This window comes from Notamacropus eugenii, chromosome 7, assembly GCF_028372415.1.
Source record: "Notamacropus eugenii isolate mMacEug1 chromosome 7, mMacEug1.pri_v2, whole genome shotgun sequence".
Taxonomy (NCBI): domain Eukaryota; kingdom Metazoa; phylum Chordata; class Mammalia; order Diprotodontia; family Macropodidae; genus Notamacropus; species Notamacropus eugenii.
The window spans coordinates 55,246,225-55,273,870 of record NC_092878.1 but is presented as its reverse complement, the minus strand read 5'-3'; the positions used below and the strand labels follow the sequence as shown (position 1 = coordinate 55,273,870).

General features: G+C 43.2%; 1 protein-coding gene across 1 annotated transcript; it reads right to left on the bottom strand.

Moving 5' to 3' along the window:
- Positions 1-225: 225 nt before the first annotated feature.
- On the bottom strand, positions 226-27,646 carry LOC140514478 (gamma-tubulin complex component 4-like). Its single transcript, XM_072624912.1, has 17 exons — positions 27,200-27,646; positions 21,671-21,800; positions 19,729-19,851; positions 19,240-19,293; positions 18,730-18,786; positions 16,610-16,689; positions 14,959-15,159; positions 13,945-14,111; positions 13,499-13,623; positions 12,836-12,886; positions 11,518-11,623; positions 11,064-11,171; positions 10,383-10,521; positions 8,870-9,047; positions 7,939-8,073; positions 6,610-6,726; positions 226-369 (listed from the first exon to the last, which is right to left on the bottom strand). The coding sequence occupies exons 1-17, from the start codon at positions 27,274-27,276 to the stop codon at positions 226-228; spliced, it is 1,992 nt and encodes a 663-aa protein (XP_072481013.1). The 5' UTR covers positions 27,277-27,646.

Below are 27,646 nucleotides of genomic sequence, written 5' to 3'. Positions count from 1 at the left end.
GATCTTTTTACATGAGGCAGCATGACACAGGCAGAGGGCAGCCCACTGGATATAAAGTCAGAGAAGCTGAATTCAGTACCTGGTACTGCTATTTATGTGACTTTGGGCAGTCTGAGACATTAGGTGTCAATTTCCTCGTTGTAAAATAAGGGGGTTGGAGTAGAAGATCCCTCCGGTGCAGTGTATGATTCCAGGAACCTAGTCAGCTGAATACCTAACCTGTGCCTACCTGCCCAGAGTCCCACCAGCCTGGGTGTAATACTTGTTGTAATCCAGTCGTAGCAGTAGTTGAGCCAAATCTGAGTTTATTTGATGATTCCGGACGCTGGAAAGGATCTTAAAGAGGAGTGAAGACTGACGGCTAAAACCCTGCAGGAAGGAATAACAGGGATTCAAGCGAATTCACCCCAAAACCTCATTCTTCTTTTACCTATAGCTGGAGAAGATGAAGAGTTTCATAGGAAGTGCCTTGAAGTCCAGGGGACTGATTGTGGCTGTACACCAGGGCAAGTGCAGGGAACAGTAACGAATGCCAACTGACTGCTCTACCCAGTGCTGGGTCACAGATACAGGGTGGGCGAGGAAGGGTCTTGTACCTAGTAGGGATGGTGTTACAGGCCAAGGAGCAGTCACAGGCTCCAGGCTATGCACTGAGCAAGCAACAACTTGAGAAACAAGCTATGTGGCCCTGATCTGGGGAGTGGGGCTGGCAGCTGAGGGTGGGAAGGGGTCTCAGTTTCAGCATCAAGCCTAGTCTGAAGCTGGTAGGATAATAACCAAGGCAAGAATTCTAGACCAAAGGGCACCCTTTGTTCTGTCATCCTAAATTGCAGAGCTTTCCTGTGATAGTGGCTGATTCCAGCAGCAGTCCACTGGAACTCCAGTAAGCAGCAAGCCTCCAATTGTGTTGCTCAGACCCCAAACCAGGCCAGGAACCTGCAGAGCTGTGATCGTGAGGAAGGCACTCATTTCACCTTGGATCAAACCTCTCTGGGAGCACTGGAAGCTTGCAGGTCCAGCCTGAACTTCCCCTGAGACCTTGGAATAACAATAATACCCCCCAAAACGCAGCATCAAGACCCAAGAGGACACAAATATAGCCCAGTCTGGACTTCACATAAAGACTGAAATCGAGAAGTAAGCTGGAAAAATGAGCAAACAGAAAGAAGAATCCCACCATAACAAATTATTGGTGAGTCAAGCAGACGCAGAAGAAAAAAATGACTCCAAAACATCTATAAGCAAAGTCTTGAAGAAAAATACAGCTTGAGTACAAGTTCCTAGAAAGGAAGATGCAAGAGCTTACTTTTTCAATGCACAAAGACTTTTTCTTGTTTTTTGCGGGGGTTCCAAATTCACACATTCCCTTCACTCCTTACGAAACCCAGTAAGAAAGCAAAAAACTCCAAAACCTATTACAAGTATGTCTAGTAATGCAAAACAAAGTTGCACGTTAGCCAAGTTGAAAGCTTAAACAATTTTCTTTATACATAAAAGCAGTAGAGGAAAAGAACTGGATGGAACACAGAATTAGAGAACGAATAGTTTGAACAAGAAGAACAACCGTACCCATGCAAAAGACTCCATGAAAATCAGAATGGGCTAAAGAAAAGAGAACGATTTCATGAGACAAGAAATATTAAAACAATGTCAAGGAAACTGCCTCCATCTCTGGGAACCAGAAGGCAGTGTCAGTTATCCGGTAGGGATTTGTTAACCGTCTATTGTGCCTGGAGTGTGCTGAGCACTTCAGATACGGATAGAGGCACAAGGTAGTTTCTGTTCTCAAGGAGGAAACAACTCTGTACAAACGAGCTGGACACGTGGTAGATCTGAAATTCTCCAGAGAAGGAAGGCCTCCCAGTGAAGGGGATCAAGAAAGACTTCCTGGAGAAGGCAATGTTTCAGCTGGATCTTGAAGCCAGGAAATGGAAATGACCAGAAAGAGAATTCCAAGCATAGGGGGCAATGACAAGGCCTGCAGTTTGGAGACAGAAAATCATGTGGGAGGAGGAGTAAGGAGGCCAGTGACACTGGATCACAGAGTACGTGGTAGAAAGGCAGCAGAGGGCTGGGTATGGAGGGCTTTGAATGCCAAACAGGGTTTTATACTGGATCCCGGGGGTTATAGGGAGCCATTGACATTTACTGAGTAGGAAGTTGACATGGAGAAATCTGCACTTTTAAGAAGATTAATTTGGGAGACGAATGGAAGGAAGGTGGACTGGAGTGGGGAGAGCCTAGAGGCAGGGAGATCAACCAGTAGGCTATTTCAATAGAAAAGGAATGAGGTAATAAGGGCAGGTACTAGAGCATTAGGTGCAGTGTCAGAAGAGAGGGATATAGGACATGTTTTGATGTAAAATCAACAGGACATAGGAACAGATTGGATATGGGGAGTAAAAGAGAGTGAGGACTTGAGGATGAGATCTAGGTCTGGTGTTATCCTCAGCAGTAACAGGAAAGTTCAGAAGAGGATAGCTTTTTTGGGGAAAGTTAATGAATTCAGTTTTAGACATGTAGAATTTTAAGCTGTTTCTGGGAGGAAGCCAAGAGGGCAGAGTAGCATGAAGCAGTATAACAAGCTCCATCCCCTAAAAAACCAAATTACTCCAAACAAATTTAGAAAACTCACCAGACTGAATCTTGATGGGTAAATCTAGGAAAAGTAACACTGAGTCATTTGTCCACTCCAAGTCATTCTAGGGAGAAAGATGGAGAGGTCTGCGAATACTGGGGATGAAGTCTGGTACAGAGCACCCCAGGCATGAAATACTGCAGCTCTTAGGGAGACACTGTGTACTAAGGCAAGAGGAAACCCCAGACCCATATTAGGGCACTGCATACAGAAAGCAGGAACAGGTGTTAACTGGCACTTTTGGTAGCCACTACCCAATGCTGGGTCACAGATTCTTGGCAGACTGAGAAGGAAACCTGTCCCAGGGGGTGGTAATCCTAAACCAGAGAGTACAGAAGTAGTAATGATGTGGGTCCCAGAATGGGGTGCCAGCTTCTAGCCCAGTGTGATCACCTGTAGAAGAATAACCCTCATGGGAATTCTAGACCAAAGGGGAGCTGACAACTCCATCACTCTGAACTGGCAGCTTTCCAGGTAGCTGGTAGGGTAAAGTCCAGCCTACTGCTGCTCAGATCCAAACCCAGGGCAGGATCTTGTAGAGCTCAGATCAAGAGGCAGTGATCAGACTTTGCTCAGGATCAGACCACTTTGGGGACACCCCAAATTACAACGTTCAATACTCCAAGAAAGCAGCCACAGGATCTGCCTAGACCTTCCCTCCAGAAGTGTGGAGGGCCCATGCCTAACATCAAGTTTGAAGTTAGGAAGTAACTATTATGGTGGCAGGGAAGCTCCAGACAAGCCTCCATGAAAAGGTTACTCCAAAATATCTAAAAGCAAAGCCTAGAAGAAAAATACACCTTGGGCACAAACTCTCTTGTAATTGTTGGAAGAGACAAAGCAAGAGTTTTTAAAAAAAGAGATGAAAAGCATTTTTGTAAATTAAGTGAGAGCATGTGAGGAAAAAAATGGAAAGGAAACAAGAACTATGGATGAACAAACTGAAAAAGGAATGAACAGCTTGGCACAAAAGGTGCAGATCCTTGCTCAAGCAACAAACTTCCTGAAATTAGAATGGACCAAAAAGAAGCCAATGATTCTATGAGGCATCAAAAAATATTAAAAGTCAAAAAGGCTGGAAAAAATAGAAGAAAATGCAAGGAATCTCACAGCAGAAACAACTGAACTGGGAACCTCATCAGGAGAAAAAAAATTTAAGAATCATTGAACTATCTGAAGCCCATGGACAAAAATAAGAGCCTAGACATCTTACTTCAAGAACTCGTAAAAGAAAACTGCTTATATCTCTTGGAACTTAGAGAGCAAAGCAGAAACGGAAAGAATCGACCAATCACGTCCAGAAAGAAACTCCCAAACTAAAATTCCCAGGAACATCATAGCCAAAATCCAGAGCTTCTGGGTCAAAGAAAAAATGCTCCAAGTTGCCAAAAAGAAAGAATCTAAATATCAAAGAGCCACAGTTGGAAGCATACGTGATTTAGCAGCCATCAGTATAAGGAATGGAGAACTTGGAATACAGTATTTCAGAAAGCCAAAGACTTAAGGTTAGAGCCAAAAATAACATCAGTAAAACTGAGTATCATACTCAGGACTAAAAATTGACTTTTAATGAAACAGAGGACTTTCAAGCATTCCTAATGAATGCTTGGTAGAAACTCTGAAGTTCAAACACAGGAGTTAAGAGAAAAATAAAAAGGTAAACAAAAATGAACAATGAAAAAGGCCTAGACAAGTGTAATTGCTTACATGCAAACATGGGGAGATGATATGTCACCTGAATCCTATCATCACCAGGAGTCATATGAAATCTAATTAGGCAAAGCCTGGGAGTGGTTTTGCTGATGTCTTGGTGATCTTAAAAGAATGGAAAGAGGGGGGAAGTATGATATATTCAGGAGGGAGGGAAGGGAAAGGTTAGGGAAAACTACTAACTTTTGGGGCACAGCTCCCAATTGCTTTCCAGAATGGCTAGACCAAGTACAGCTCTACTGACATGATGCATTAATGTGCCTATTTTCCTATATATTTTCCAGCATTTGCCATATTCCTTTTTTGTCACTTTTGCCAAACTGAGGAACATGAAGTGGAACCTCAGAGCTGTTTTAATCTGTATTTCTCTAATTATTAGTGATATAGGCATTTTTTTCATTTGACTTCTGAGAGCTTGGATTTCTTCCTCTGAAAACTGCCTGTTTATAGCCTTTGACCACTTGACAACTGGGAGACTTATTCTTGTGAATCTGAAATATTTCCCTTTAATTTTTAGAACTATGTCCATTATCAGAGAAAATTGCTGTAAATATTTTTCCATTTTTGCTTCTCTTTCAACTTTAGCTGCACTGGTTTTGTGCACAATCAAAACTGTCCTATGATCCTCTCTGTTCTTTGTTTGGGCATGAATTCTTCCCCTCTCCAAATATCTTACAGGTCATTTCTTCCTTGCTTTTAAAATCTATTTATGATGTTACCCCTTATGTCTAAGACACATACCCATTTGGCTAGTACCTTGGTATACGGTATGAGATGTTTAAACTATTTACTAGTTTCTGCTAGACTGCTTTCCAGTTTTCCCAAGTTTTTGTCAAATAGCAAGTTCTTACCCTAACACCTGGGATCTTTGGGTTTATCAAATACTAAGCTACTGGGCTCATTTGCTTCTATATATTATATACCTAATATGTTTTCCTGATCAGCCTATTTCATAACAAGTACCAAATAATTTTGATGACTGTTTTGTAGTATAGTTTAACATCTGGTACTGCAGGCCGGCTTCCTTCCCTCTTTTTATCACTATTTCCCTTGAGGTTTTTAGTCTTTTATTCTTTCAGATAAATTTTATTATTTTTCTTAGCTCTATAAAGTAATCCTTGGATAGTTTGATTTGAATGGCACCAAAGAAGTAAATTAATTTAGGCAGCAGTCATTTTTATTATGTTGGCTCAGCCTACTCATGAGCAATGAATATTCTCCAATTATTCAGATTTGTCTTAATGTTACGAGTGTTCTGTAGTTGTATTCATACAGTTCTTGTGATGACCTTAGCAGGTAGATTCTCAAGTATTTTACACATTCTGTAGTTATTTAAAAAGAATTTCTCTTTTTACCTCTTCCTCCTGAGTTATGTTGGTAATATGCAGAAATGCTAATGATTTCTGTGGGTTTATTTTATATCTTGTAAATTTGCTGAAGTTGTTTGAATTAATTCTTCAGTTAACTCTCTCGAGCTTTCTATGTAAACCATTACATCATATGCAAAAAGTGTAACTGTGTTTCTTCTGTCCATGCTTATTGCCTCAGTTTCTCTTTCATGTCTTACTGCTCTAGCTAGCATTTCCAACATTCTATCAAATTGTGGTCGTGATAATGGACATCCTTACTTTACCCTTAATCTGATTCAAAGACTTATAAGTTTATCATTACATATAATGCTGGCTTTGGTTATAGATAAATACTACTTTTCAAATTAAGGAAAATACGTTTATTCCTGTGCTAGTTCCTAGTCTTTTTCAAACAGGAATGGGTGTTGTATCTTGTCAAACGCTTTTCTACATCTCATAAAATCATGATTTTTGCCATTATGATTAACATGGTCAGTTAGGTTTATAGTTTTACTAATATCTAACAAACAATGCCTTCTTGCTATAAATCCAACGTGGTCATACTGACATGTCTGTGCTATGTTGCTGAAGTCTACCTGTAAATATTTCATTGAAACATTTTGTATTGTTTTCATTAGACATATCAGTTTATAGTTTCCTTTTCTTTGTTTTAATGTTTTTTTAAACTTATCCAATGAGGAAATTTGTTTTGTTTGACTATACATATTTATTACAAGAGTTTTGTTTTACTTTCTTTTTCATTGATGAGTGAAGGTGGGACGGAGAGAAAGTAGATTTAGGTTAATTGAAAAAAAGCAAAATTTCATTTAAATAAATTCCACAGAAGAGGATGGCAGCTTACTCTCTAGCTGTCAGGACTGTCCCTGTCCAGCTCCATTCTGGCAGACTTACCTTCACTAGAATACTCAGCTGGGCAGCCCCACGCTCATCTAGAGGGCCCAGATTCTGGCTGACCAGTGAGCAGAAACTGTGACAGAGATCTAGGATTTCATTCAGGCAGTGGAACACCTATATTAAAAAAAAAAAAATAGTAAAAGAAGGAAAATGGGCATGTTATGGGGAATGACAGCTTAGAGGATTCAGGGTCTTCTATTCCCAAGAACACGCCTACAATTCTAACCTTTCTTCTTGGGCTCCAGGCTTATGTCTCTGATTGCTGGATATATTCATTTCAATTGGAATGTCCTATGGTACCTCAAATTCAGTATGTTTGAACAACTCATTATCTTTAGTTACTCAAAACTACTTTACCCTTTGGGATTCCCAATTTCTAGTCATTATCTCCTGAACATGCCACAGAAAATCCATGAATGTCTTTATTCATTCTATATATCCCCTGTATGGCATGTACAAAATACACTTCTTTTTTCCTCTTTTTATTTTTCCATTTCTCTAAGTCTTTCTTCAAGGCCTAACTTAAGGCCCACTTCTTCCATGAAACCCTGACTGCCCTAATTTTTACCAAGCACTCTAGCATTTACTGGCTGTGCCATTTATTTGGTGCTATAGTAACAATACAATTGTATGCATAATCTGTCTTCCCAATTACACTGTAATCTCCTTGAGAGGTTTGGATCCTGACTGTCTGATATACAGCCTTAATGGAGCAGGTGCTAAAGGACTACTTGTTGATGAAGTTCTAGTTCCATCATCCCCTCTCCAAAGTAGAACTGAACTCAAACCATCCAAGGCAGGCAGCTGATCCTAATGCAGGGGTGGGGAACCTGCAGCCTCCAGACCACATATGGCCCTCTAGGTCCTTGAGTGAATCCAAACCACACAGAACAAATCCCCTTAATAAAAGGGTTTGCTCTGTAAAACTTGGACTCAGTCAGGGCCACACTTGAGGACCTAGAGGGTCACATGTGGCCTGGAGGCCAGAGGTTCCCCACCCCCATCCTAATAGTTCACAGACATCTTTAGCAGAACAAGCATTTCACTCACCCTTACTTTTCATCATTACCACACATACACGCTAATGTAAAGCAGTTTCTGTTTCCTTTGCCTTAGACTATTCTTCTGTTCCTTATCTATCTCAGAAACCTGAATACATATCATCTGTGCTGTCTCCTATTTATAAATATTGCGAAATACCAACAAAAATGGGGAATAAAGATCTGATTAATGGAAGCCTGTTGTCTTGTCAACTCAATCAGCATCTGAAGAAGGGGAAGATTTAGTGCTATAAAAACTTCAGAAAGCCAAACGAGCCCCACTTACAGGTTTCAGCAAGATGAATGACTGAGCCAGCAAGTTGCTCAGGAAGTGGTCATGAGCCAACTGGATGCTCTCAAAATCCCTTGTGGAGTTAATCTGATGGAGGAGCTGGGAGAATTGAGACTCCAGCACATCTACCTGAAGGAGAATTAGAAGTAATTAAAGTATTTTATGGGACACAATCACTCTAGGATAGAAAGGATAGTGAGGCATCTGAAAAATAAAACACAGAAAACTCCCCTGTGCTCTTGAATTGACCAAGAAAGCCCTTGTTATGTGGCATGACATTGGCAGGGAAAGCTGAAAACCTGGTTCAACCCAGCCTCCTGTCATTAAAGCAGATGTTTTATGTTCATACTGACTGACTCAGTTACATTTTATTAAAATTTAAAGACTTATGGAACACTTCAGAAAGCCAAAACTTCAGTGATGCCAAAGACCTGAGATTTCATCCCGAGGATGCTTCCTTCAGTGAATTATATTGCCACCACTCTATACTTTAGCAGACAGTCTTTGTGAATTGCTGTGACCAAACCAATTCATCAGCTGACAATCAACCATCTAATGTGAAGCCTTTCCTAACTTAGTGAGGCTGGTCATATGGTCAGGACTTGCACTTTACTGACAACTTGCAAAAAATCTCAGGGTCAGCTTCCTGTCACAACAAAACAGAGCAGGATTTTAGGGTGATGCCAATGTCATCCTATCCACAAGAACTTAATAAGTGCCTTAGTGGTGCTGCTCATATGAGATTGTTAGTGCTTCTGGGGCTTCTTATGCCTCATCAATACCATTCCACATAGCAATCCTAAAAACCACGGCCAATTTTTTTCTCTCATGAGCGTTCCCCCAGGGCAAGAATAAAACATCCCTGCAAGACCTTTCTCCTGCCCTTTCTTCATCTCCCATGTACCATTCAACTTTCAGCACAGACCTGGAGATAATACTGAAGATTATCCACCAAGAAGGCCATGTGGTTCCGTAGGCGCCATTTAATGGCATCGCTCTGGTTAGACTTGAGATGCTTGCGCTGCATTTGGAGAGCCCAGCAGTGCTGCAGTTCTGCCTGCACTCGTCGTACGCTGAGCAAGTACTTGAAGACAACATTGTACCTGGGTCCAAAACAACCACCGTGAAGCTAGACTCTTCCATTCCCAGCTACCTCCCCTTTCCCCTCAGTCAAGTCCCAGATTCCTCCTCTTCCTCCCTTTTTCTTTCCCATTTTCAAAAAGAAAGGATTTGAAGCTAGCCAGAGAAGGGCCCTCTCTACTGGAGGCAAAGTCCTTGTTCCTTTCTCCTGAGGCTCAGCCCAATGCATGTTTCTGTCCCAGGACTTTCCATTTCACTCATGGGAGGCCCAGCATTCCAAACAGCCTCTGCTCCTTCTACCTTTACTTTGCAAGTCATGCCAAACAACACCTGCCTTACAAAGTTCACTGAACTATACAGAGGTCATGAGAAACAACAGGTGACCAGCCTTTGGGGAATGTAAACCCCTCAAAGGCAGGCATGTTTTTTCCACAATCTCTTAGGGCTCAGGATTGTGCCATGTGCATGATGAACTCTTAATGTTATGTAATGGTTAGCTGTCTGAGAGTGATACAACGTTCTTTGAAAAGGAATGAGTTTCCTATCTCCACAAATATCCAAATGGTGGTTGAATTACTCTTTCAGAGAAAGAAAGAACTGCCCTGGGAGTGAGGCTGTACTACATAACTTGTATGGTCCCTTCCAATTCTAGAGTCTGTGATTCTAAACTTTTTATTCCTCCCTAGGTCGTGACAGCTGCTGACATGGGAGAAATGTCAGAGGACACATACTGAAGACAAGCACTTGGAAGAAGAGTTGATTCCTAGGGGAACTGGAACTATGTGACCTCTCATCTTGGCATGAGTTTACACAGAAAAATAAGAAACCTAATTTCCTTCAATTCTAAAATAATCCCTGTTGAAACCTGCCTTCTTCAAAGGGCTCAAGGACACATCCAGCATCAAGCTTATTATGCCGATCACTGCCACCTCAAATTAATTTCAAAAACAGAAGCAACATGGCATATGAGGAAGACCTAGGAGTTTGGAGGTCATTGAATCCAACCCCCTCATTCAACAGATGAGGACACTAAGGCCTGGGGGCTTTACATGACTTGCCCATCAACACAGAGGTAGCCAATGGCACAGCCAGGATTCACACTCAGGTTTAGTGATTCCAAGGTGAATGCTATTTCTACTAAACCATACTACTTCCCCAAGGGCTCTTTTACCAGAAGTTCTCTAAACAGTTTTAGGTCAGCATCTGCAGGTTAAATAGACTGGGGTGGAGATGGATGGATTCTTGAAGTTGTATCTCCTGGGCCTGCAGATTACTAACAACTGGTCAGAGGGCCTCTATCTTCCCTGCCATAGTTAGTGTTTGCTAGCAAAAAGCTCACAGAGGTCTTGTAAACCTACTTCTCCAGGACAGCAGGAGTGAAGAGAATGTGCAGAGGCCACTGCACTTTGTAGGAAAGACCTAGGGCTGCCCAGCCTGACGCAGGGGCTTCTCGGGGAGAGGTGTCCCGAGAAGGTGCTTCTCGTGCTTGAGTAACATCTAAGGCAAAAAAAAAAAAAAAGAAAAAGAAAATGAAGAAACTTCAGTCTAATTAAGACAGACAACTTGTTTTGTTGAAAGAAGAATGCACATGAATAACATGAGAGAAAAAACCAGGGGGATGTCTAAGACACAAGGAGGAAAACATAGTGGGCAGAGGGCAAGGAAACAATGTGTAGGCAGGTTTTTTGGTAGATCTTAGAGATTATTTTGTTGTCTTTAGAGACAGAGGCAGCTGGAATAAGACAAGAACTGACGCATGGCATAATGAAAAAACCCTTGGCTGCTAATGAAGTGGTCTGGATTCCAATCCTGGCTGTGCCACTCATGAGTCTCGGTAAGTCGCGTAACCACCCTGTATCCCTGTTTCTTAATCTTTAAAATGAAGAGGCTGAACTAGAAGATTTCTTAGGACCCCCCTGAGTGCTAAAGGTAGATAACTCTAAGATGAAAACCATATAAGCGTCTTCAGAGAAGGAAGCAGCATCAGGAAAAAAGGGAGGAACAATGATATGCGAAGGAGAGAGAAAGGGAATTAATACCCTTATGTTCCTTTCCATGGTACTCAATTGTCAGGTGAAGCAGAGGGAGGAGGTTGTCATCATCTAACAGCACCTTGTGGGCAGACTGCTGGAAGGCCACATTAACATCTGGCAGAGAGAAAGAACAAGGAGCAAATAATAGCACCTGGCTATATGATGAAGCCTGGAAGAAATGTTCTCCCATCCAACCCTGCCTGACCGTCAGGAACAAACACTATTTGACTTTGGGGTCCAGACCACACCATTTCATACAGATATCATTGGTTATGTGGCTGCTTGTCCCAGGAGATGACTGCAGTGTGATGGAAGCTATCCAGGCCCACTGAAATGGCTTCCCTAGGCAGCAACAGAAGGTAAGGAGGCTGCCCCTCAAGCCCTCAATGAAGAAGCTGAGAGTTGGGCTCTTCTCTCAAGGAAAGTAACTTAGTCATTCACTCTTCTGTTGAGTACTTACCATGCTCAGTTACTGCAGTGGGCGGTGTCTTTAACATATGCTGGGCTGTGTCAATGAAGGCCTGGAACAGTTCTCCTCGTCCCAGCAGGTAAAAGTCTTTAATGATCTTTGAAAAAGAATGTCAGTATACAAGTCAACAATCACACAAGTCTTAGGAATTCTTCGCTATCCAAGGAATTGAATTCAATCCAATTAAAGCATTCACAAAGCTCCTATTATGTATAAGGCACTGTCCAAGGAGAGAGGAACACACAGAAGAAAATTAAATTACCCCTACTGTTGAGTGGCTTATAGTCTACTTGGGAGATGGAATATTTACCTAAATAAGTAAAACTAAAGATAAATTAGAGCAGAAAGCACTAAAAACTGGGGAGATAAGCGAAGGCTTCCCTGAGGAAGTGGAACCCAAGTTAAGCCTTGAAGGAAGAAGAAGAGGACTTTTGCAAAGCAGAGATGACAAAGGAATGCATTCCAGACATGGGGGGGGATGGCTCATGTGAGAAGAAAGAGGCTGGAGACGAAGCATTTGGGAACAGTTAGTTATCATAATGGTCAGAACACAGAGCTCATGAAAGGGAATAGTATGAAGTAACACTGGCAAAGTAGGTTCCCAGACTGTAGAAAGGCTTTTAAACTAGAAACAGTGCAGAGCTGTCTCCTTAATTAGGACCCAACTAACACATGGATTTGGAGGCAGCGTGGTACAGTGGATAAAGAGCCAACCTCAGAGTCAAGAAGACCTGGGTCCAAGTCCCTTTTGGGATAGATCTTGGTTGTATGACCCTGGGCAAATCACTCAACCTCCACATAAATTCTCTAAAACAAGGAGTTGCAGAGAAGGTACTGATATACACTGATAGAATGTTTTTCCTTGGGAATTCCCCATACCAATGAACACAGTGTCATTTCCTTCCTGTCCCCAACAGATGGATGTGAGATTCTGCCCCTCTAAACAGGCATATCAAGAAGAGAAATTTTAGTGGTGCTGTTAAGCCAGGAAGATTACAGTATATTTGATATCTTTACTTGGTGGCAACACAAATGATAAAATTACAAGAAAACTTATGTCTATCTCTTTGTCCTACAGTATGGTATATCTCTACAATCATGTTTGTATTTACAGAAGCAAATCCTGGAAGGAATTATTCCTTCAGATGACACCCAGCAATGGGCTGCTCATTTTGGGGAAGAGTATACAAGGTCATCCTAAGAATCCAGGGATAGGTTTTTTTCCCCAAATCAATAGAGTTAGGGAAGGCAAAGGTCATTTCCTGTTAGTTACATTTTAACAATAAAGAAAAATAAATGAAACTATTACCTTTAGTTGGCCTAATAAATCTGACTCCTCCACCATAAGTTTCCATAGATGCTGAGGAAACAAGAACATCAGTGAAATCCCATTTTGAGAACACCATTACAAAGGAGGATTCTTTATTTAAAAAGCTGCTCTATATTCCACTGAATGACTCAGGAAAGAATACTACTCATATGATCATGACAATAAACTGTCTACAAAAAACCCTTCTGAAAACCTGCTACTAGACCCTGTACAGACGGCAGCAGCAAGAGAGCTTAGCCCTTCGTCCTTTTGTTCTTTAGTGGAAAACCCAATCTGGTCCCAAGCTCCCGTGGAGCAGAAATACACACACAAAGTGAAACAAAGATCTCATCTATTCCTTCAACTAAAGAAAACGTTGTGACGCGAGATGCTGAGTGGATTGTGTCTCTGTCACCGTCAGGCAGCTAGCAAGGCATTCCATGTCCCATAAGAGACTGAGCTCAGTAAGAGGGAAGGACACTTACTATGGCAGCATTCCTAAAACCCAAAGACGGAGAAAGCGTCTGGCCTGAGGAATCATTTCTTCACCCTGGTCTCTAGTGCCAGCTAGAAGAAGCAGCTGCTGTGCTCCACTCTCTATCTTTCCAGGTCAATCCACCCCCTCAGAAAACATATGCTGGATCAGACACTTAAAAGGCAAACCTCAGCAACAGTGCTGCGTATCCGGTCCACCACCAGCTCAAAATCCACAAGGCTGAAAAGAGGCTGCTGCTTGAGGCGATGCAGTTCAGCAGCAAAGGTGTCTTCTTGATTCTTTAAAATAGATCCTGTGTATCATGGACAGTAGGAGGAGAGACCCTCGGAGCTATGCTATCAACAACGCTCTGATTCTTTCATTTGTTACTATAGACAATCTAACTAACCAGGGTCTAGTAAATACAGGGCAATAATTTTTGCTCTTAACCACTGGGTGCCACTTCCCTTGCTTTGAAGATTTCTGACAAGAAGCATCATGGTGCCCTCTTACAAGATTTATTTCAAAATATGATGTACTACACTGACCACTGCCTTGGCTCATGAGGCAATGGGCAATAAAAGCTGCTCTTGACCAGCTCTTGGGGATGAGATGTTAGGACAGGACTTCCTACCTTTTCTGGTCAGATTCACATTCTGATTCTCAAACATCTGTACAGACTCTCCTACAAACAGGATTTTTTCAGCGACTCTCACTGGAATATAGGAAGGAAGTATTTCCACCCGAAGGGAAAACTGCTTCAGGGATGGGGCCAGCATGTTCTCTTCCTCAATCAGGCGCTGGGTGAGGAGATACAGAGTGACAAAGGAAACAAGAAAGTATGCAGTAACTCTATCTATCTCCATCCTTTATATTCCATAGTTAATATATTGGGCAATAGGGACTTTAAACCCAGGGATGTACAACTCCCACCTGCCAGGCATGTACTGTGCTTGCAAGGAGGTAGTCTAGCCTGGTGGCTAGCAGGCAGGAGAGGCACAACACATGAACGTTCTAGTTCTAGCATTGCCATTAACTAGTTACAGGACTCTAGCTAAATCATTCAACTGCTCTGAGCCTTAGTTCCTTCCTCTGTAAAATGAGTAGGTTGGACTAGACCTGTGAAGTCCTAAAAAAAAAAATCCTATTATGCTCAGTTCCAAGAATTTATGATTCTTATGTAATACACTGGCATCTATATAGGTTTTTGTGAATCCTAATTAAGACCTTGAGCTGCATCAAAAAGCTGCCAGAGAGACACAACTTAAGGAGCTGTCCACTTCCTAAGTATGGTATTAGTATGGTATGAAGAAGGCCTCACAACTGCCCAGCCTAATGGATTATCATAGACTCACGGGTCTGGAACTGGATCAAGTCCAATCTCATTTTAGAGACGAGGAAAATAGGCCCCAGGGAGGTTAAGTCTGGACCTAGACAAACAAGCAAAGGAGGTGGGGGTTGTACTCTTCAGCGCTCTTTCCCATGCATCCTGCAAACCTCATTCAGACAAAGGCAAATATCAGGAGGGACAGGCTGAAGGAAGTGGCGCAGATGGCACCGAGGTGGCAGGCTCAGTGCAAGCTCATGTGAGAGGGCGAAGGGGTCACTATCTGGTGGAATGTACTGCCTTTCCCTTCAAATCCTCCCCAGGTCCTGAAGTTCTCGTAACTGCTTCCCTGTCAGGCCTCCAATGCCCAGGTCTTCCTCCTCCTCCTCCAGTTGAGTAGAGACAAGGCCAGAAGATGGGCCCTGTTTAATAAAGAACTCTTCGTGTTGGTCCAAGAGGAGGCCATGTAGCATCCAGGCAGAAAGCTGCTTGTACATGACCCCATGGCACACTGCCAAGATCCTGAGTGGAGAAAGGGAGAGAAAAACCAATGCCATAAAAGCCCTTGCTGGGCACAAACACCCAGGCCATTCTGGGACGTCACTAGAGGGTACTGGCCAAGATCTGAGTAAGAATTTGGTGAGTCAGAAGGGAAACTGTCCATTACACTAAAAATAATCATTCCATTTTTATTCCTATCTTTTTGGAATTAGTCATTAAATTTCTTATAATTAAAGTTCCCATATTAAGTTTAAAATGTCCTTCAGCTATTTTGACAGTTTCTTTTCCATATTGTTTATTCTCACCCTGCGTAAGAGTTTCAGAGCTGAAAATTCCTGCTAAAACACAATGAGATGAGCTCAGAGAAGTCTGTTTCTCTGCCAGCAAAAGCAGTTTGCTCCTTTTCTCTTGTTTCACCAAAAAGGAAGGGAATGGATGTGGTAAGGGAGGATGACTCAATTAGAAATGGAGCATTACAAAAATACATGAAAAGAGAAGATCAAGCACCCTCTCCAGAACTAGCTCAAGTATTTCCAAGATGTTCTTGTGCAGTAACCAAATATTAGAATTAGAAGGAAACTTGGAGATCAGAGTCCAGTCTTTCCACCCAGGACAGAAGCTTAACTTCAAGTTTTAAAGAAGGTAAGATAAAATGGGCAATATGAGCTGGTTCCCTACCACCGCCAGCATCAAACAGAAAATTCTCTGCTTAGCCCCCTTCTTACCTTTCCGGTCTTCTTATCCTCTACTTCTCTCCATATACTTTACAATCCAGCAGCTCCTGCCTTCTCCTAACTCCATGCTTTGTTACAGGCTGTCCCACTGCCTGGGAGGTTTTTCCTTCTACTCTCCACACGTTGGCTCCCTTGGCTTACTTCAGGACTCAGCTCAAATCCCACCATCTACTGGAGGCCTTTCCTGGTCCCTCCCCAATACCAGTGGCTGATCTGAAATTACTTTTCAACTACTCCATATAAACAATATCTTATATGTACATAGTTTAAAAGTTGTTTCTCCCATTAGGAAAATAAGATACTTGAGAGGAGGGACAGTATTTTTACCTTTCTTTGTATTTTCAGGCTTAGCAAAGAGCCTGGCAAATAGTAAACATTTAATAAAATGCCTGTTGACTTACTGACTGAAAATAGCAATTACTTTAAAAGATATACTCAAATATAGCCAAGCAAAACCCAGCATATATAATGGTAACACCCTAAGGATGATGGGATCTGACAATCAGAGGGACCTTAAAGTCATCCACACTAATTCATTCTCTTTTATGTAGTACCATCCTGGATTCTTTATTGGCTGGCATCCTGGCCTCTCCTACTTTGATCATATAGACCTATCTGCTCAGTGTTAGCTTTTCAGTCCCATCTATTACTAACTATTTTGGAGAAGTTTTAGATCATATGCAAATAAAATGGTCTTGATGAACTGTGTCAATCTTATTTAAGTTTTTGTGACTTACTTTTCTAGGGCACTGCGTACAGGAGGCAGTCCCCCACAGCTGTATTTGTATACTGTTTCCAAGATCTGACACCCATGAATCTGTGGAAAAGATAAACTTCTAAAAATTATACAGTGCCTGCTGCACAGTTTAAATTGTACATTCAGTTGTGATTGGTCCAGGAGGGACCTACTGAATCAATTCCAGTGGCACTTCCATAACTTTGTCCTTTCCTACCTCTTACACATCAACAGTGACTCCCTCATCTCACTCCCCCAATACACACACAAACACACACGCACACACTGATCCAGTGACAGTGGCCTCATTGCTGACATTCTGTCACTGGACTTCAGGCATTTTCCCCAGCTATCACTCATGCCTGGAAATCTTTCCTCCTCACCTCTGCCTCCTAGTTTTCCTGGATCCTTCAAGTCTCAGCTACAGTCCCCCCTTCTGCAAGAAGCCTTCCTGGATCCCCATATTTGCAGGTGCTACTAGCTACATATTCCATTGGGTTTCCTAAAAGTGACTGAATGGGTCAGTCAATCTCCTCCTGAGCCAGATCTACTTGGGGATATGCCTATTAGCTTGTTCTGGAAGAAGAAAGTAGAACTTCTCCACAAAGATACTGCATAAGAATGTTTAAATGTTTAGATTACAGGTTCTAGATTCATCAGCCAAGAATGAATATGTTAATTCAGAAGTAAAAACTACCGGCCCCCCCATCAGCTTCTTTAAGGAGAGAGTTTTTATCTTTGCTTCTGTAGTCAGAAAGGATAACATGGATGTAGCACATTTCCAATTGTGCAGAGTGAAGTCTAGTAAAATGTGCAAATCTTTTCTATTTCTGCTGAACTTCAGCCCACAGCATCCCTAGGCCCATCATGGAAAAGAAGGTGAGTGAACCACCAGCTCTTCTTGGATTTTTCACTCTCCTTTCCCAGGTGAAATGAGACAGAGAAGGCTAACATGGGAAAGGAGAGAAAATTTTCATCTGGCTCGTAACTCCATTCATGGTGGTACTTTTCTTCTCATTTTGGGGGGACAGGGGAGTGTAAAGAAGCTGCAGGGGTAGAGAGGTCCATGAAGAAGCCCACACAAGGCTTCCAGGAATGGAGGGGATGCACTTAAACAACTCACTGTGCATACAGCTGGGTATGTGTCTACACAACACAAAATGAAGTAGAGGGCTGGCAACTGTTTGGTCCAATTCATCAAAGAAAGAAGCCAAATTAGATACTTTTGCCTCTGTGCTATGGTTACCTCTATGTGGGACTGAGTCCTACCCTTCATTCAATTCTTTGGCCTAAATTATCTGGTTGGGCTTTTTAGCTGAAGAAGTGGCACTTATTTACTGTGTGTGTGTGTGTGTGTGTGTGTGTGTGTGTGTGTGTGTGTGTGTATGCATAAGTACAAGTGTGTATGTGTAAGAGAGGCAGACAGACAGATCAGAGTTGGGGGGGGAGAGAAAGAGAAGGGGGCAAGAGGGAGGGAGCCCATATACATTAGTATTGATATGTATTCTGCATCTGTGTGACATTTACAAAGGTCTCATTAAATATCTCTGGGGTTGGGAGTGTGTAGAAGGAGGGAAAGAGGACAGGAGTGTGTCACATGCAACCCAATTGTCTCACTGCAGATTTTTTTAAAATGCTGTGGATGAATTTGTAAAAATTATACTACTTTCAAGGCTGCTTCCTGTGATTGTTCTTATAACAACTCAAGAGAAAAGGACTCAGGGAGCCAGAGGGTACTTTTCACAACCCAACTTGACTAGGTAATCTACTCAGCACTTGCTGATCTCAGAGTTACTAGCTCAGATCCCAAAAGCCAACACTCTCCCAGAATACTTGGAATCAATTTTTCCATGACAGTAATAATAGCAACAACCTAAGTAAAAAGTACATTTAACAAAGTTAGGTGAATGACTTAGGCATGGTGACCTCTTAATACTGAAGCATGACCTTGAGGAAAAAGCTCCGTGCTCCCATCAATGATCAACATGTATGATGCCTTTCCTTCTCAGGTCTAATTTCATGGTTCCCCCAAACACAACAGTTTGAAGAAATCTATGTGGTGCAAATCACTAAGCACACTGAATTACGTACATCATTAACCAGAATAAAAGAAGTGCTTACCTTCTGACTCTTAATCTGTTCAACAACAACCATCACTGAGGGAAAAAGAAGTTGGAACTACAAAGCAAAGCAAAAGTTAATTAATCTAATGTAATCTCTTACGTGTTCCAAATGTAAGAGAGGGAGTATAAACATAAGCTCTGGAAATGATGGCGTTTCTGAATGAAGATAGAGAGATCAACTCCAGCCAGAAGAGGCAAAAAAAGGGCCTACTCCTCTCAGCCTATCTTTAGCTAGAAACACCTATTTTGGAGGCTGGCAGGATAGTCAGTATAACATCAACATGGACAACTTTAGTACCAAATGTTAAGAGACGATTTATCTTCAGAATTCATGAAATAATGCTCATATAATAAAGCAGATTAAATGTACAAAATGTAAAATTTTAGATTCAAATTCCGAATCTGGAAGTAGGAGAGCTCTTCAAAATACTAGATTAGTCAAATATACCTAAAAGACTGAGAGAACAGACAAAAAGAACCCAAGATATTCCATTATCTACAAAGATACCTGGTCCAAGGAGTAATTGACATGTGATATGGAAAGGTGAGGGTCAGCAAGGAACTGCAATAAAAAACATAATTAGAAAAACACCATCTCAAAAAGTTTCTAACCTATGACCTAAGAACACTGGCTGGGGAGAGGGAGAGAACAGACCTTGTGGTAATGAGTGCTTTTAGGTTCCCACAGAAGATAGTGATACAGGGTCACTAAAGTGATACAGGTCACTAAAAACTGAAAGCAAAATGTTCACAGAATACCCTGGAACCTCTTACAGAGGCAAGAAGTTACTTTGATCATTAAATGAACAATACGGAGAGCTTATAGTGGTATATGCTCATTAAAGGCATTTTCCCAATTCTGAAACCCTAATTAAAGGAAGACAAGCTATGGTGGGGAGGGAGGACCGCATTTTCTTTCCAAGGATGTGGTCTAGTGAGGAAACTGGGGGACTCAAGGGCATTACTGCCTGCCTCTTTCTCCTCTTCTCTACCTCACCTCTTGCTCCAAGTCAAGCAGTGCTTGACGATATGGCTGCAGGATGGAGTCCAGACCTGTGCAGAAGGCCCGCAAATAAATTCCATGTAATCCACCCTGGCCTTGCTGGGACAGATGGTGATCCTGCGATTAAACAAAGGCTAATTAAATTAGCTCCAGGATTGGGACTTGCAGATCAAGTGCTGAACCTGGAGTCACAAAGACCTGAGTTCAAATATGGCTTCAAAACACCTCCTAGCTGTGGAACCCTAGACATGTAAAACTTCCTCTGTCTGCCTCAGTTTCCTTTGTAAAATGAGGATACTAACAGCACCTACCTCCCAGAGCTGCTGTGAGGACCAAATGGTACATCTGTCAAGTGCTTTACAAAATCCTTTAAGTATTATTTAAATACTATCCTTTTTGTTGTTATTACGTCATTATTAGTTGTACTGCTGATGTTTGAATAGCTGTGTCAAATTAACCTCCGTAAGAAGAAACATACAACGGAGTGAGGGAAATAGTTTGCCCATTAACATTGTTGGACCACAGATTGACAACACCAAAGGTCCTTGGAGTTCATCCAGTCCAACTTTCTCACTTCAGAGATGAGGAAGAGGTTCAGAGAGGTTAAGTGATCTGTCCAAGGTCACAAGAGGTAGAACTGGGGACTGAGTCCAGATTTGGTGCAGTGTGGAGCACTGGTCCTAAGACAAAGGAAAACTGAACTCTAGTGCTGGTTCCAAGACCGATTAGGTGGACAGCCTGAAGCAAAGTCACCTCACTTCTCTGAGCCTGGGTTTACTTCTCTGTAAAATGGGAAAAATATATTTATACTCCCTACCTAAAAGGATGTTGCGAGGAAAGCATTTTGTAAATATTTATATCAGTGTGAGTCATAATTCCTATTCCCACCTTCCAAAACTGATGTCATGTTTATTTTAAGCCAGAACCTTCTTAACCCTTTGCCTTAAGGAAGAATAAAAACTTTGTGATGAAAAAAGAAAAAGGACAGAATTCCTCCTCTGTTGAAAAAAATCCATCTTCCTTGAGAACTATTGGATCTGCGGAACCCATATTTTTAACTCCAACTTGAGCAAAAGCCCAGCCAGAAGTCTAAATTTAAAACCAGCCTCCAACTCCCTTCTCTCTCTTTCTAATGTGTATAATGCCACTCATAGACAGATGTTCTTCTGAGACCAGAGAGGTTCTGTTACTTCCTCAAAGGTCACATAGGAAGTATGTGACAGAACCAGATCCCCACCCAGCACTCTTCACATCGTACGCTGCTGACTCTTATGCTGTAGAACAAAAACTCCCAGAATTTACAGAAAAACAATTCAAATAACGACACATTTGTAAATAACCTTAGGGGAATTCCATCTTCCACAGGACTCTCTCTTTCATTCATCACATGGATCTGTTATGCTTCTAGGAAGCTAGGAGTTGAAATCACAGAGAGGCAAATTTATACTCAATGTCAGGAAAAAACTTCCTAACATCTACCAGGGGTGGGGAACCCGTGTCCTCAAGGCCACATGTGGTCCTCTAGGTCCTCAAAAGTGGCCCTTTGACTGAACCTAAACTTCACAGAACATATCTCCTTTGTTCTGTAAAACTTGGACTCAATCAACAGACTGTACCTGAGGACCTAGAAGGCCACATGTGGCCATGAGGCTGCAGGTTCCCCGCCCCTGACTTAGACCTATCCAAGCAGGGAATGGGTTACCTCAGGAAGTAATGAATTCTCTCCCATTAGAAGTCTTCAAGGACTGCTTGTAGTAAGAGTTTGGGCTATTTAATTCTCAAATTCAGTGACTCTATAAATGTTCCTGTCATTAATATTATTCGTAACACTGTTATTAATGTTACTATTAATACTACCGATACTTGGCGCTCTTCTGAGCCCAAATGCAAGACGTATAAAAAACATCACCACTGTCCTCAAGGGCCGACCACCCACCTGCTGCTGCACATGGCCTGTATATCGTTCAATGAACTCTGTAAAGCGAATATAGTCCGTGCCAAGGCGGCAGAGTCGATTCAGGACGCTGGTTTCACTCGGATGGAGAAACGGAAAGTCCTGTGACACCAACAAAAGTGGTAACAACATTAAGGACACAGATGCCTCTGATTCATTTGACTCCCACCCTAAGGATACTCCAAATGCTTTACAATAATGACAGGATGTTTTTCTCCAAATGTTTTATGATGACATTTTTTTCTCCTCATTCTGCCTTTTGTGAGGTGTATTTATCAGAAGAGTTCTGTAAAATATAACTATTTGCACATTACTGGCATCTTTTTAAAGTGATTATAACAAATTCATCATAGACTATAAAAAACTGAGTTTTTTTTGTTCATGTAAATATCACTTAAAAAGAAAATGGTGTTTATTTTTTAAATGTAAAATTTCAATTAACAAGCATTTATTTTCTTTCTCTCCTTCTCTCTCATTAAAAAGAAAAAAAGAAAAACAAAACCCCTGTAATAAATGTGTATAGTTGGGCCAAACAAATTCTTGTACTGTCTAGGTCTAAAAAATGTCTCATTCTACATTTTGAATCCATCACCTGAATGGACTTTCATAATCTGGAAGGAGGTCAAGGAAGCTATGTAATAAGCAATTACCTTTTCCTTCCTAATCCCTTCAGCCTTGCCATCTCTAACATTCCACCAATGAATAAACACTTACCAAGCACCTTCTGTGTGCCCAGGACTGTGCTAGTTGTAGGGGATATGAAGAGGCACACCAACATATGCATATGAAAACTTAAAAAAAAAAAAACTACTCGAGACAATGCAAGGCAATTGTATGAAGAAATTAAACAAAAAAGTAAGAGAATTCTCCTCTTCTCAAACCCTATCACTTCACTAAATACCAAAGATGAGAAAGTCTATAAATAAGACAACTTTCTAAGTTGCTAAAATTGGAAAGTTTAGGGAAAAAATCCACCCAAACCACAGGTTAAATACAAAAAAATTCAAAAAGAAGAGGAAGAACAGCGCCGACTCCTTCTCCTTGGCTGAGCTCTTCAATTTCACGACCACTTTCTGAGCACCTCTGGGACAGGCACGGTGAGCAACAGAGGAAAAATGCAGCTGCATCTGCTCTTAAGGAGTTTACATCATACTGAGCAATACAGATAAGTAAATACAAAATGTATAAAAAGTCATGGGGGAAGGGTATCAACAAATGGGAAATGGGAAGAGGCATCTTATCTTCTGAGCTGAAGCTTGAAGAGAGCGGGGTCCCAAGAGGCAAAATGAAAAAGGAAAGCCTTTTAGGCATGGGGCACAGCATGGGTAAAGGCATGGAGAGAGGAGATGGGGTGCTCTCTACTAAGAATAAATAGAACCCAGTACAGATGGAACATTTAGTATATAAAGGAAAGTAATATGTAACCCTAGTGTAAAAAAAAGCTGGAGCCAAACTGGGAAGGGCTTTAAGTGTCTCTGATCCCTTCCCCTCCTCCCCAAAAAAAGTCTGAATTTTTTTCCAGTGCCAAAAAATCACCATTGAAACTCCTTGAGCAGAGGAATGACAAGATCATACATATGCTTTAAGAACATTACTTTGGTAGCTCTGTGGAGGGTGGACTGAAGAAGAGGAGACCAGATGCAAGGAGAACAATTAGAAAGTTATTCCAATTTCAAGGCATACACTGGTGAATTTGCATTTGATTTTAGAGGCAACAGGGAGCCATTAAAGCTTCATGAGCAGAAGAGTAGCATGGTTAAACCTATTCTTTAAGGATATGACTTTGGCATAAAAAGAACAGACTGAAAAAAGGGAGGGAGTGCAAATCAGAGGTTACTACAATAGTCCAGGTGAAAGGTGATGAGGACCACAAGTAGGAAGGCTCCCATGAGAGGAGAGAAAAGAACGTAGGTGAGAATGTCATGGAGGCAGAAGAGGTATGACTTACCAACAGATTGATCCCTGGGGGACGAAAAGGCTAAAGGAAGAATGAAGGATGACTCAGAGTTTCAGTTGTTTAACGGATAGTTGGAGACGTGGCACCAGAGCTCAGGACTGAGATGAGGGCTATCTGCCAAGAGATAATAGTTGGTCCCACGGGAACAAGAGGTGAACACCGTAAAAGAGTAGAGGTAAAGGAGAAGAGGGTCCAGGACCCAGCACTGTGGTGCTCCCACCCAGGGACAGTGCTTACGGGAGGATATGGATGAAGATCCTGCAAAGAGACTGAGAAGGATGGGTAGAGCAGAGAGGAAGAGAAGTATGAAAGAACAATGTCATACAAATCCAGAGATGGGAAAGTCAGAAAGAGGAGGCAGAGAAGTCAAGAATGATGAGGACTGAGAAAAGACCACTGGAATTAATAATACAGAGATCACTGGTAACCTTATACACAGTAACTTTAGCCAAGTGGTGAGGACAGAAGCAAGGATGCAGGAGGTTGAAAAACATGTGGGAAATGAGAAAGTAGAAGCAATGAGTGCAGACAGCTTTTTCTAGAAGTTTAACAGAAAACAGCTGGCATGTTTATGGGGCATCATGGAAAGAGCCGGTGGACAGGGAGAGATTAGAAATTTGGGAGAGTAAAGAGATATCTGAAAGAGCAAGTTCCCAGAGGAGATAGGAGAGGAGGTGATCAAAGGTTTTAGTAGAATAGTGCTTCTTCATTTTTACTGTGTCATGGACTCCTTTGGCAGATCATGTCTGGTGAAGGCCAAAGACCCCTTTTTCAGAAAAGTTTGTAAATATGCAAAAATAAAAAGCATGAGATTGCCAAAAGAACTAATTATATTGAAAATGTTATCAAACTGTTAAAAAAAAAAAAACCAAGTTCAAGGAATCTCTGACGTAGAGGATTTGGCATTAGTGAAGAGAAGGGCCATGTCTTCTTCCTTGACTAATGCAAAGGAGAGGATAACACCGAGATGATTTGAAGTACATAACAGAGTATATTAGCAAGCACCCTAGCACACCCAGGATGGCCTGCTAGCACAGGTTCTTTGATCTGCTTTTAAAGGAAAGACTGCTCAAAAAGGGGTTAACAATCCTACTTTAATTACATTCACTAGTTCAGGGGAAAAGTCAGCACCCTGAACTTGGAGAAAATGCAAGCAGAGAAATTAGCACAAAGACATACAGAACTCCAACAGTCTGGGTAAAGCAATATTGCTGTACACTTTATGTACATCACTGGATTGAGGGAGCACAGCCATCAGAGCAGTCAGGGTGTGGGGCGGAGATGTGTGGGCTCCGAACATATGGCTACTCAGAATCTCCACCAGGAAATCAAAGAAATCCAAAGATCCTTCTTATGAGTGGACCCCCAAAGCAAATGCCTACTCCCAGAATATATAACAAAGACTTGGCATCTGATTGGCTGAGTGCTCAGGAGCTTGAAGGTGCCCCAGCACTTAATTAGAAACTCCCTGTAGCCAGGGCTCTATGTGTCTATTAATGGTCAAAGAAGATCTTCAAATTCCCTTAACATTCCACAGAGGAGAAGAGGAAGCTCATGATGAACAGTCCTGAACTGTGAGTGAAGTGTGAGTTGAGACCTGCTGTCTAGAGAGAGCAGGGAAGGGGTGGGAGACAAGTACAACAGAAGGTCAATCAGGGAAGAGAACTGGCAAGCAGAAGTGAAGGCCAAGTCAAGATTAAGTAATATCCATTTGTGGAAGACCTAATTAGCAGTGCTGGGACTTCCTCTAGCAGCATTCATTAGCATGCAAGTAGGAGCAGATAATCAATCAGCAAGTATTTATTAAGTTCTCATTATAGGCTTGGCATTGTGCTAGGCAAAGAAAAATCGTCCTTTTCCTCAAGGATCTAAGTACTCCACTGCGGAGATACGACATATTTGCAAGCAAGTCAATACAGAACGTACACAATACAATTTTTCAAGGGGAGAACTAGCAGCTGCGGGCCGGCGCCTCATGGAGGAGAAGGCACCTAAGGGCCTCCAGGAAGAGGGCACAGCCTGTGACAGGCACAAGGAGGGGAAAGGGAATTGCATGGGCTCAGTTTGGCTGCAAGGGAGTGCGTCAAGGGTACTCATGTCTAATCGATCACTCTGGAGTTAGACTGTGAGGGTATACTCCATGCCCGGTGGAGAAGTCTGAGCCTAGAGCCCAGCCAGAGCTAGGAATGCTCCTTGGGCAGGGGAGGGAAATGGTCAGGTCCATGTTTTAGAAGGGAACCCCGGGGAGGATGCATTCAGGAGGCGGCTTGGGTGTGAGAGGCAGAGGCAGGACTCGCTGATAGACACGGAGGCTAAGGGAGAAGGACAGGGAAGGCTGGATCTGGGCTGGGAGCCTGGGGAGACGGAGCTTTGGACAGGAACCGGGAAGTCAGCAGGAGGAAAAGGAGATTCAGGGATGGAGAGGAGGGCTTTTTGGACACGTGGAGTTTGAATTTCTTATAAAACACCTGGTTTAAAATACCTAACGGGCAGGGTGTGAGGTGTCTATGCAGGGAAAGAGACTAAGGCTGCATATCCAGGCAGGATGCCATCCGCGTGGGGAAGATAACGAGGTCCCTGAGAAAGGAGAGGGCACAGGCACACCTGCATCCGGGGAGCTGAGGAGTGGTCACATACGTAGGCAAAAGTCGGGTGGGGGGAAATTAAGTATTACAAACTGAGAGAGGAGTGTCCGGGAGCTGGGGGCTGGGGGGGGGCGTAAAACGTCAAATACTGAAGCGAGGACTTGCCAATAAAGAGACCATTAGTAACCTGAAGAGTCTAGTTTCGTTGAATGATGGGGTCAAGAGACAGACTGCAGAGGGTCAGGAACGAAGAGGGCGCAGCGCGGGCAGCTTCTCCCAGCAGGGGGTCCAAGGGAGAAGAGGCTCGTAGGAGGGGCTGCACGGTCAGAGCCTCTGGAGGGGGGCTCGGGTCAAAGGGCAGCCTGAGCCTGGCAGGGGACCCCTGCTGTGAGGCGGCCAAGGCGGGGGCGGACCTCGGACCTCGGAGAAGTCTGACCCGCCTGCTTCATTTCTTAATTCTTACAGACCGGGCTGGTTACCGTAAAACACAGCGCAGGGTCCGCAATCACCTTGGACCGTCTTGGGGTTCCTAGGCAGACGCTGCAGCTGCTTGCCGTTTCCTTCTCTAGCTTATTTTACAGATGAGGAAACTGAGGCAGGCAGGGTGAAGTGACACAATTCTCCCTCGGCCATTCATTCTCTTCAGCCCTCTCGCGCAGACCCCGGTCGTGGCCCCGCCCCTCTACCCCAGCCCGCGCCAGAGCCCCGGGAGCCGACCCCCTCCCGCCCTTTTCCAGGCTCCGCCCCCTCATTAGCGGCTCCCAGGCCAAGCCCCGCCCCCCGCTCCTCCACCGCAGGCCCCGCAGTCCGTCCACGCTCCCTACTCCCAGGGTCCCGCCCCTCTGACCGCCTTACCCCGCCCCCCCCAGGTCCCGCCCCGGCCCTAAACACTGGCACTCTTAACTCCGCCCCTTGCTTTCCCCGTCAGGTGGAGTTCCAATTAGCGCTCCCTTCAGGGTGGGCCGTACCTGGAGGCCGCTCCGCTTGTTCCAGGTGAAGATGGCACCCGGGTACCCGCTCAAAGCCAAGAGCAGCTCGTGGATCATCCCCACGGCTGGCAGCGGACCGCTGAGGCAGCGTCCGCCGGCGCGAGCTCCCCCGGCCGTCGGGGGAGGAGCGCTGCTCCAGCCGCTGTGCGCAAGGCCCGCTGGGAAGTGTAGTTCCGGCCGAATCAACTAGCCGGGAAAGACAGTTCCTTCGAGGAAGAGAAAAAGGCACCGGCCAGCGCGAGGGCTTCCTTTTCCCTGCCAATGGAATCCCGGAAGCGTTCACGTAGCTTGGTCGGAGCGACCACGTTCGCTTCTAGTCCACCGAGCTCTCTGGGAGACGTAGTCCAGGCAGCGGCCTTGGCGCACGCGCCCTAAGGTCCTCGGTGTCTCCCGCGCGGACTTCCGGTTTGGGAGCCGGTCTGGGAGG